At 38.0% G+C, this 11459-nt stretch overlaps 1 protein-coding gene across 2 annotated transcripts; it reads right to left on the bottom strand.

The window, feature by feature from the left end:
• Window positions 1–5892: 5892 nt before the first annotated feature.
• On the bottom strand, window positions 5893–8217 carry LOC127086354 (palmitoyl-acyl carrier protein thioesterase, chloroplastic). Of its 2 annotated transcripts, none has more exons than XM_051027107.1 (4): window positions 8063–8217; window positions 6591–7110; window positions 6286–6419; window positions 5893–6032 (listed from the first exon to the last, which is right to left on the bottom strand). In XM_051027107.1, exons 2-4 carry the CDS (start codon window positions 7083–7085, stop codon window positions 5915–5917), a joined length of 747 nt encoding a protein of 248 aa, XP_050883064.1. In that variant the 5' UTR covers window positions 7086–7110; window positions 8063–8217; the 3' UTR covers window positions 5893–5914. The 2 variants fall into 2 exon arrangements, with proteins under 2 accessions (XP_050883064.1, XP_050883065.1); XM_051027108.1 differs by lacking the exon at window positions 8063–8217 and adding an exon at window positions 7864–7882.
• Between the last annotated feature and the right edge of the window lie 3242 nt (window positions 8218–11459).

The following is an 11459-nucleotide window of genomic DNA, read 5'->3' as shown; positions in this document are numbered from 1 at the left end:
CATGCATTCACTTCAAAAATTCATAATTCAATGAAAACAACAAAGAAATGACTGGGACCAAAAGCATCATGTTCTATCATGTGTCTATAACCAGCAAGCCAAATTTCATGTTCATTCAATACCATATGAGCATTTCACATAAGATCTACCAACCTATGTCACACAAGCTTGCACAATTGACCAACAGAGATGAAAAATAGCAATCAATTTGAAAATGCCACATAAAATTCCACAAAAATTCACATAGCATCTTAACATGTTAATGAACATCCATGCAAAATTTCACATCATTCTAATAAGTCTAGGTCATTCAAATAAATCCAGCAAGTTGACATAATGAGGTGTGACACAAATTGTCACACCTAGGTTCCAAAATTCATAACTCAAACACCAGGAATCCAAAATTCATGAAATTTACATGTAAATAAACATTAGCCAGTCTACAATTATCACAAAAAATTTCAAGCATTTCTTTGTAAACATGAGAATTTCACAATGGATATGGCCAAAGGTATCAAAATTGCACACATGTGAAACAACCCTAGGTCAAACTAAAAATTCACCATGCACAACTTCAATCAATAGGTCAATAAAATTCTACAGTCAATTAGGAAGTCAACAAAAAAATCCACCTATTTTTCTGATTTTTGATTAATTTTTTATGAATTTTTTAATGTGTTTATGATTTTTTAAGAATTTTTAGAATTAAACTAATTAATTAAAATTAACCAATGGCACTTTCGTAAATACGCAAGCGCGGGGGCGGTAAACACTGAGTTCAAATATTCAAATGGAATTTCAGATCAAACACCATTTCATCATCGTTTTCATTCCAGATTTTCCAGAAAAAGCAAGAACACGAAGAATATGAAATCTCCACCAAAACTCACAAACGAATAGTCGTTGGAACCGTCTTAACATGAGGATCTCAAATATCATCCTAATTTAACCTAACTATTCCTAAATCTTCTGAATCGATCGAGTTAGGGTTTTGCATCGAAACTTCAAATCCAAATATCACGAGCTACAGTTCACTATAATCAAAACTAATCATATCACTGGACTCTACATTCAACACACCACGATATGCATACAACAATCAAGCAAATCTTGAGATTCGAAAAATTGGAAACCTGGAAATTGCAGTGTTGTATTGCTGTTCTTTGCGCGCTTTCTCCACAAACAGATGGACCAGAAGCTTCAAGGAGTTGAATGATGTGATTAGGTTTGAGTGAAACAGCTCCTAATGCACGAAATTCTGATTTGCCATGAATGGAGCTCCACTTGAACAGTCGTGTTTCAGTGTGAAATTGGTGATGAAATGCAAAAACAGATGGAGATGATGATGAATCAAGATCAATGCCAAAAGAATTTTCGCATTTGAGCAAGAATTGAAGAAGTTTTGGTGAATTTGGCTTTTTGGTGTTCTTGAAGAATTTGAGAGAATTCCAAGAATTTGAGATCTGATTTTGGGAAATGTGTTTTTTCTCTTATGATTAGATGATGATTATGAATATATATGATTGCTTAATCACCACTTAACCATGTTTAATTAACCAAATGGAATGATTAGTGAAATTGGTTAATTTCAAGTAAGGGCAAAATTGGAACTTCCCATGCCAGCTCATTGCCAGCTCATGGACAGCTCATACACCTTCTAAACACCTGTCATGAGCTATTGCCACTTGTTGCATGCTCATTGGAGGTGTATTTCTCATTTTCACTATGTGATGGCTTATGTGTTCATTTTCAAGTTCATTTCAAAAGCCATTTTCCAAACCATGAAGCCTTAGCATGTTATGATGATTCCAACAACTTTCAAATACCATTTGTGAAGTGTTGCAAAAATCCCCACTCAAAAATTCCAATTATTTCACAAGTTGGACAATTTTGCCCCTGGTTCATTTAACTGTCCAGTTGAAATTTGACTTTTTGCATTGACCATTTTTGAAGAAATCCAATTATGCACCATGAAAGTACATGTCAAATGGAGTTTGTGCATATAAAGAACTTCCAATTTGGATGCTCCATGTGGAAATTATGCCCTCCTGATTATGGGTCATTTTTGAAATTCACTGAGCCATAATTTTCCAACCATACATGGGATTTTCAAGTTCTTGGACTTTTTGGAAAGGTGAGAACAAGATCTACAACTTTCATGTTGAACAATTTTTCATTTGAAGCTTCCTTGGACACGTGGTCTTGAGGTCAAAAACTTTCCATTTTTGGAAACTTCCATTACAAGTCACTTTCTATTTTTGGCAGTTTTTGTTCTGACTTGATTTTCTTCATTCTTAAGCTTTGAAATGTCATATAACACTTGTTCCAACATGATTGAAGTGTATCCAACTCATTTTCACTTCCAAATCCATTAAATCATGTACAGTTGACTTTTTTACTGACAGATGAATTTGGCAATGCACTGATCAATCTGAACCCCAATCTCCTGATGAAATGGCTCAAGGGTGAAACCCTAGCCTCAATAATCTCAATAAAACCATAGAATGATCTCCATATACATCATAGACCCCATCTCCTGATCATGCCCTGATTGGCCCAATGCAACTGATTAGGGTTGACCAGTGGTCAAAACCCTAATCTCAAGGGATCCTGATCCAACACTTGATTCTGCTGATGATAACAAACCATGATGATGACAAGCCATGATTATGATGATGATGAATCAATGTAATCAAGATGAAGACCAATCTCCTTGAGAAATCAAAACCCTAATTCATAGCCCAATCCTCAGATGGCCAATGATCAATCAATAAAACCCTAGCATGCACATGACCTCTTCATCTCCTGATCAAGACTTGTGAGGATGATTTGCACAATGTAACCACATGATATGCAATATGCAATGCCTAATGACCTAAAAAATGATTTGCAATATGTTATGCTAGTCCCAAGAGAGGAGGGAAAATTTTGAGGTGTTACACACTTCACTTCAGTGCAAATTTTCGGGCTTTTATTGTATTCAATCCCTTGATACCTCGAAAGTGCGAAAGCCGCTGCTATCTTCTTTTCGGGTCTCCAGTTGATTGAATAGGGGCAACTGTAATACCTCAAAATTTGCCCCCCTCATTCATGCATTCATTTTTAGGTCATTTAACATTTCATATTGCATTTCATCATGTCAATCGGAATTAGATCCAAGAAGCTTGAATATCATCCAAAACACTTTGTGGGTCCTATCTAGATGATCAGTCAACACAAGGGAATGGCTTGAGATACTTCCAACATGTTCAAATGGGGTCTATTCATCAGTCAAAACGTTAATCTTGAAGGAGCAAAAGTTTGTTCATGAGCTGTCATGCTCGCTAGGCGAGCAGAATGGGTCGCCTAGCGAGTCCCAAGAAAAGCCACCAGAATCACCTACGCTCAGAGGAATTTCTTGAACTGTCATGCTCGCTAGGCGAAGCCCACGCGTTTTGAAAATAAAAAAATAAAAAAAATAAAAAAAAATGAAAAAATAAATAAATAATAAAAATAAAAATAAATAAATAAATAAATAAATAAAATATAACAGAAAAATCTTGGACTTGGACCTCTCTCATTTGAGCCCACAAAGCCACGAAAATCAGGTTATAAATTCTAGACTTCCATCTCCCAAAAAACCCTGAAAAAAATAGTGAGAGAAGAGCTAACAGAGTTCAGAGCAGCCTCCAGAGACTGAAGGGAACTCATCTGCAAAGAACCAATTCCCTCTCATATAAACCCTAAGATTGTTCTGCAAAGCCAACGGTGCAATTCAATTTCAATCGATCCTCCCCAATCAGGACTCCTGAAAGGATAGCTTGCTTGGCATTCCACTTTATTTGTGGGATACCATTTGGAGATTTATTCCGATTACCTGTATTGACTTGCTTTCTTTGATGGTGTCAGCTCAAGAGATCTCTGGGTTTCTTATTTCTTTAGCTGTTATAACTTCGGATCTTTATCCGTGTGGTAGACCTCTTGATCCCTTTATCTTTCCTGCATTTTACCACTTTCTTAGCTGGAAGCACTACAACAAACAAGACCTTAGACAGCGCTTTTTTTAGCCTTAGACAGCGCTTTAAAGCGCTGTCTAAACCTCCGCTGCTAAAGGTTTAGACAACACTTTTTTAAATCTTAAAAGCGCTGTCTAAGCCCCCCCCCCCTTAGACAGCGCATTGGCCAAAAGCGCTTTATAAGACCCTCTTATTTTAAATTTTTTAGGTATACCTTAGACAGCGCTTTTGAAAAGCGCTGTCTAAGCCCCACCCCCTTAGACAGCGCTTTGGCCAAAAGCGCTTTCTAAGACCCTCCTATTTTAATTTTTTTAGGTATACCTTAGACAGCGCTTTTCAAAAAGCGCTGTCTAAGCCCCCCCCTTAGAAAGCGCTTTTGCCTAAAGCGCTTTCTAATCCCCCCCCCTAGACAGCGCTTTTTACAAAAGCGCTGTCTAAGGTATACGAAATTTTTTGAAGCTTTTGTTTTAAACCACATTTTTTCCAGGTTTATAAACCAGAATTTCTACCTGTTTTCAACCAGATTTTGACAGACAATTATCACATTTTATATATGCCATTTTGGCCTTTTTTCTACCAATTTTTGGCTAACAAATATATATATATACCAATTCAAACCAATTTTGCCTTAAATGTATCAAAATATATACAAATTTATGTACACATTTACAAGTCATAACATATACTACAAATGTACACATTAATTACACAAATTTATGAACAAACATTGAGCTCTATCATGAATTGACACCACTCCTCTTTGATTTCGTCCACTTGATCCTTTGTATAAAATGCACACTTGAATTCATCAAAGTACTACATAATAATATAACATATTTTGAATTAATTCCAACTATTTAATTATATGAGATATGTGTAAATATAAAAATAACTCATAAGTTAGAAATACATACATCGGTGGGAATCTTTAATCGGCCCAAAGCAAGAGCATCTCGCATAAACCTCAACATGAAATACCCGCAATCTATTTGATTACGTTGTTGAGGACACTACATATGAAAAAAAAATGGATTATAAATCCTAAGTTTTATCAAGTGTCATCACTAATATAATAAAAAATGTGGTAATTAAAAATATACCGCCACTTTAATCCATGTAATGGAGTTGGCGCCCCTCCTTGAGGTTTGGATATCTCGTTGGGCCCGAAAAGCTTGTAGGACGCTAATAAAATAAAAATGAAGCAATTAGAACAATTCACATAAACTAAGAAAAATTTTGAACATTCTCACTTACGTGTCAATTAGGACCTTCATATCCGGGTATGTTGTCCAATCATTTCCTAACGAGTCAAGATAATACACAATTTCTCGGATAGGATTGATTGCGAGCAACAACCAATGTCCACTGTAATGATTAGGCAAATGTTAGATGGTAACTTGGAAAATAATTATAATAGATGAATTTAGAATGAAATGCTAACCCGGTATTAAACGGTATAAAAAACAACTTCTCCGCATCTTTATTGTCCATGAGGATCTGAAGAACGTACTCCGTCACGGTATCCGGTCTACTTAAGATTAAACCTAAGTTGACGGTCGCCAAAACCACCACCAACAAATCAGACATGCTTAGATGTTACTAATCAGTGACTAAGTACAAATTTTGTTTACGCGATACAAGTCATTATACAAATTTTCATATGTAATAAAATGACATGCTTAGATCTTAATTTATTGTCTTTAACTTCACCAAATGCAAATTGCAAAATTGATATTAACAAAATTCAGTTTTGATAAATTTGTTTATTTAGAGAAAATAATTGTTCTCATGACTCCATAAAAGTATGAAAGATTCAAATTTGTATCCAATTATCCTACATGCACATTCAGAAAAACTTTTAAAACATGTCTATTTCTGGCAGCAAAAGGAAGAGAGTGAAGAACTGCAGAAAACGATTTCTACCTAGAGGCTCTCGTCAAGACTTCACCAGTATTATAGTCGCGTAAAAGCCAATCACGACGCATACCATTCTTGCCCGATGCAGACACCCAAGTTTCTACATGAACAACATCTCCCCTGAAAAAAAATAGTCACTCAATGTAAAATGATCAGATTCAGAATATCTGTAATAATCCAGATAACAGACTATTTACTTCATTGACACCGATAAGCCAACTAACCACAGAATAAATAGGTTCAATAATGAACATGAGACATTTAGAGTTACCATTCCTCATAAAGATCAAAACAACTAACAGAAATGGCATCCTAGCATGGATACGTCTGCAAATTTAAAATGCAACAGGTGAGGTGAGTCTGGGTGACTTACCACGTAGGATAACGATCAACAACAACTTGCATCCGCGCAACTACCCATATCAAGTTCTTTTTGCACATTTCAGGCGTAGAACCAAAGCCATCACCAAGAAGCCCCACAATCTTAACATGATTAAGTGCAGTTTCCTATTGTCAAACAAATAATTGAAATATATCATCTTGTATTAAAACTGACTGCTATTATCAGTATCAGTGTGTGTGTGTGTGTATAAGAATTTCAATTCTGCACGGCGAGTAAATATAAGCCTTACCAACGTTTTATCACCTAAGATTAAGAATAAAGATTCAGTTGCGTACCTGTAAATGATTCATTATTGTGTCTATAGACGCCGTTCGATCCGCACCAATTTCATATGATCTAATAGAAAAGTTTTCACTGAACACAAGACCATCCTGAACAATTTTGCCTATACCAAAGGGGTCAATAAGCATGTCAAATCGTCTTGGCTTCCAGTCAAGCATCATCCACTGCTTCTCTGCTGCCAAGAAAATAGTAGTGATGGCAGCCAGAAGCATGCTCCAGTCAGGCAACTGGTTGATAAAAGTCCTCGAGGATTGCGACGAAGGCAAAAGATCCTCATACTTAAAGTTATCTACAGATGTAGAAACTTTGGTTCCATTAATCTTTGGAGGAGCTTGAGCATTTGCCTTTACTTGCAAGCCACCAGAAGATGCAGGTTTAGATTTAAGCCCACCAATGTTCGCTTGCCCACCACCAAGTTTGTTACCACCAGAGTCTGGCAGGGATGCAGTAACAGGGAAAAATGAAGATGCAGCACCAGTGGCCACCATAATGAGTTTCTATTTTCTACAGCAGCTGCATGTTAAGTTGAAGCAGGTTTAAAAAAAATACATATTATCTTTCACACCCTCCATTGAAGCAGGTTTAAAACAATTATATTTCACCCTAATAACAAACAAAAGCAACATTTCATGTATAAAAGAACACCAATTTGAATACTAAAGAAAAATAACTCCAATATCCAGAACAGATCCATAGATTTTTTTTCCAAAAAACAATAAACATTACACTGTACTTAACCTAATTTTTTTAACAACTCCCTGATTAACTTCAACTAATGAACCTCAGTTTTCAAGGAAAACAAAGCAAATCCCTCATATAAGCATTTTTTTCATTCATACAACCATGGCAAGTTTTTACTTAAAAGAAGAAAAAGTTTCAGTGTTTACAAAAAAAACAAATTTCAGAGTTTACAAGCTCCACTTCATCTAAAATGGCAAGTTGATTTTCTCACGTTTCCATAGAATTGAACAGAACAATTACAGAACAAAAAAAAGTGATGATGAAAATTTCATTTCAGATGATAAAACAAATCATCGAGCGAAAAAGCCAGTGTAGATCTGAGTCCGAATCTAGAAAACACCGCAACACAAGAAAAAGCTAAAAAGCAACCTCCAAAATAAGGGAGAAACAAAATAACAACATTGCAATTCAAAACAAAAACCACAACTCCAATGCATCGAAATCCACAGAAAACGCGATGCATCAATGCAATTCACAACCAGTTCTATATAATTTCAAAATTTAAAAAAAAAAACTGAAAATCACGAGAATCTTGCGATTAATGCAGAAAACACGGTTGCTTTGGTTATCATATTTGCGAGCTTCGATCTTTCAAGGTTTAAGAAAGCCATAAAATTCCAAAAATTAAAAAATTGATTTGAAAAAGTGGTTATGAGGCGCATGAAGATACGGTGTAGATCAGAGGAAAAGACGAAGGAATGAATTGGGAGAGAGATTTGCGTACCGGAGTGAAGAAAAAGAGAAAACCGCTAACAAACGAAGAGGAGAAGAAGGAACAAAGCTGGAATGAGAGGAAGAAGAAAGAAGGGGCTATTATGTAATTTCGGATCTGGGTTCTCTCTTCTGTTCTAGAGTATTTTTTTTTAATTTATAAAACAATGAAAGACTTTAAATAGCGCTTTCTCAAAAGCGCTGACTAAGGTCTATATTTAAAAGCGCTTTCTAAAAGCGCTATCTAAGGGGGGTCTTAGACAGCGCTTTCTAAAAGCGCTGTCTAAGACCCCCCCTTAGACAGCACTTTCATTATTTTTTTAGAACATTTTCTGTGTTTTATTTTTATTTTAACCTTAGACAGCGCTTTCTTTTAAAAGCGTTGTCTAAGATGCGCTGTTAAAAAACCTTTTTGGCGTAGTGAAGACCTCTATAGGAGGCAATGTTTTCTTTTGTTTGTTTACTTTTGTGCCCAAAGACCTCCAAAAGGAGGCACCAATGTTAAAGACCTCCACGAAGAGGCAATTGACGGATAAAAGGGATTAGTAATCAATCCCCCGTTATTCAGTGTGTCGTTCTTTATGCTCGTACTACGTGCTGATGCTTTAGAACAAAAGCCCAAGATCTTTTGTCCGGTCATTCAGTGGAGAGGGTTCCACCTTTCTGAATCCCCACTTTTTGTCATGAGCTCACCCTGTCCAGGGTTAAGAGCTATGAGGTCTTATCCTCATTACCCTTTTGATCTGCTCACCCTAACGTTCAATGTCAGTGGTTAAGAGCCCATTTGATTATCTATTCCATGGCTTGTTTGTCGAGGTTGATATGACCCCTCTTGACTAAAGCCCTACCCATGTAGGTTTGAGCCCCCTTGGTGGCATTTTACTTTATGCGTGTTTGTTTTGTATGGTGTGACCGTCTCCCTATAGGATTGCTAGGCTTCGTATAGTCTCTTGTTTGCATGTCAATTAAGGTAGCACTGTTCCTTCGTCTAGGACTTCCTTTTTTGCATGAGCATTCCTAAAACCCAAACAAACTCATTGATTTTTCTTCTCCTAAGGACACGTTAACTCCTTCTACTACAGGCGAGTAAGTCTCCAAAGGCCGAGCATCCGATAGATTGCGTAGTAACGTCGTTCATCTAAAAAACATAACCCTTAACCCGTAGTTAGCCGAACTACAGTTTGCTCTGATTCTCATTCCAGATGAGATACGTAGGCATAAGACGCGATGTCTTAGCGAGCACACTCCTCTTTAGCCCATAGGCAGCCGAGCTACGAAGACTCTGATTCTCATATCCAGATGAGATACGTATGCAGTGGATGCGATATCCGTGCGAGTCATTTTCTTTTGACCCCCTCTTTTAGCAAATAGTACATTAGATAAACCCACACCCTTTAGACAAGAACAACAAAAGTGGATCCCGTAGAGTACTACGGATGCGTAGGGGTGCTAATACCTTCCCTTCGCATAATCGACTTCCGAACCCAAGATTTGGTTGCGAGACCTTGTCTTTTCCTTTCCCTTTTCCAGGTTTACTTCGAGCGTTTCCTTTCCCTCCTTTGGGATAAATAACGCACGGTGGCGACTCTTCTGTCATTTCTTTCTCGCCGGTTGTTTTTTCGCATCTCCTTTTTCAGGTTGCGACAGTAATGAATTTTAGTTTTTGATGCAGAGTGGAGGTGACAACACCTGTGGAGTGAATCCAGGGTCTCCCAAGTAGGCAACTGTAACCAGGATGTATATCCATGACCTGGAATGTGATATTAAAAATAGTTGGACCTATCTTGGTTGGTAAGTCAACCTCTCCTATCACTTCTCTCCTTGAGCCATCAAATGCCTTTACGATTAGGGTGCTGGGCTTCATACTTATCCCTTCCACTGGAAGCTTTATCAAAGTCGTATTTGGCATGACGTTCAATGAGGAACCTGTGTCTACCAACACCCTTCACAGTATAGTATCCATGCACTTCAAGGAGATGTGGAGAGCCTTGTTATGGTTCTTTCCTTCAATCGGTAGTTCGTCATCATTAAAACCCAAGAAATTTCCAGTAGTCACACAAGCTATCACATCATCAAACTGTTTTATTGTTATGTCCTTGGTGATATGAGCGGCGCTCAATACCTTCAACAGCGAATTCCTGTGTGCTTCTGAGTTAAGTAGGAGAGATAACATGGAAATTTTGGAAGGTGTTTGGTTTAGCTGGTCCACCACCTTGTAATCGCTCTTCTTGATTATTCTCAAAAACTCCTCAGCCTCCTCACGAGTGACAGCAGCTTTAGGAGATAGGTGCAAGTCTTGCATCCCCTGATTAGGGATGGGGGATCTGGACAGCAGCCTCCTTCCCTTTAGCTCTCTCAGAAGTATCAGCAGTTCTTGGTGCGAATACCCGACCACTACGCGTTATTCCTGCTGGCCCCACAATTGAAGTGACATTTGGTTCGTTAATCATTAAAGGTTTATCTTCCTGCCCCTGCTTAAAAGCTCTGGGCTGATATATCCATGGGACTGCCTTCTCATCTTTATATTCGAATGGTGCTGGGAACTCTATCACCAACAGGCTTATAGGTATTTCTACTTTGACTTCATCATATGGGATATCTACCACGGCTATCTCTTCCTGGCGCTTGCTCTTGACACAGTAAGTTATCTGTAACTCACCTCGATCCAACATTTGTTGTATAAAACTCCTCAACTCTTCATTGTTCTCTTCCTCAACCAGCTCTTCCGGGATCAATTTGATAGGGGTTTGAATCTCTTCAACCTTACGGATCAATTTGCCTTGATCACTCTCCTCAATGGCACTGACGGAAGCCTCCTTATGCGTCGGTATAGGGTTGGTGTTCACGTTCGGACGTCTTGGAGTGAAAGAGATGGCCTTGGCTTCAATCAAGTCTTGTACCCGATTCTGAAACGCGAAACAGTTTTCCAGGGTATGACCAGGTGCTCCCATGTGAAATTCGCAATGGGCATTAGCGTCGTATCCAGGTGGATATGGGAAAACAGCTGGTTTTAACTCCCTCAATGTTAGAAGGCCCTCCTTATGCAGATATGGGAATATTTGACTATAAGGTACTGGTAGAGGATCAAGTTGCCTTCTTGGAGGTACTGGAGGATCAAGTTGACTATAAGGTACTGGAGGTCTTGGCTTGAACTGTCTTGGTGGTGCGGTATTTTGTTGATGATGATGTTGTTGATGTTGTGGCTGATACATTTGTTGTTGCTGCATTGGCTGTTGATAGGGTATGGGTACCACGACGGCGACTTGGCCATATGAAGCTTGTTGCTTTCCTTTGTAGTTTCTGGATATGGTGTTTGTTTCGCCTTCTCTTTTCTTCGGGAAACCTCCAGAATATTTCTTTGGTGCGTTAGGTGCTATCATTGCTCCAGGAATCTTTCCATCCCTCAACCC

Source organism: Lathyrus oleraceus, chromosome 5, assembly GCF_024323335.1.
Source record: "Lathyrus oleraceus cultivar Zhongwan6 chromosome 5, CAAS_Psat_ZW6_1.0, whole genome shotgun sequence".
In the NCBI taxonomy this organism is placed as follows: Eukaryota; Viridiplantae; Streptophyta; class Magnoliopsida; order Fabales; family Fabaceae; genus Lathyrus; species Lathyrus oleraceus.
Note: the sequence above shows the minus strand (reverse complement) of the source record. Positions and strands in the feature narration are given on the sequence as shown.

Coding starts and splice junctions, on each gene's coding strand:
- LOC127086354 (XM_051027107.1), bottom strand. CDS start 7,085: ATGGTGGCCACTGGTGCTGCATCTTCATTTTTCCCTGTTACTGCATCC. Junction 6,420..6,590: donor CAATAATGAATCATTTACAG/GTACGCAACTGA, acceptor GTTTGACAATAG/GAAACTGCACTTAATCATGT. Junction 6,033..6,285: donor GTTGATCGTTATCCTACGTG/GTAAGTCACCCA, acceptor ATTTTTTTTCAG/GGGAGATGTTGTTCATGTAG.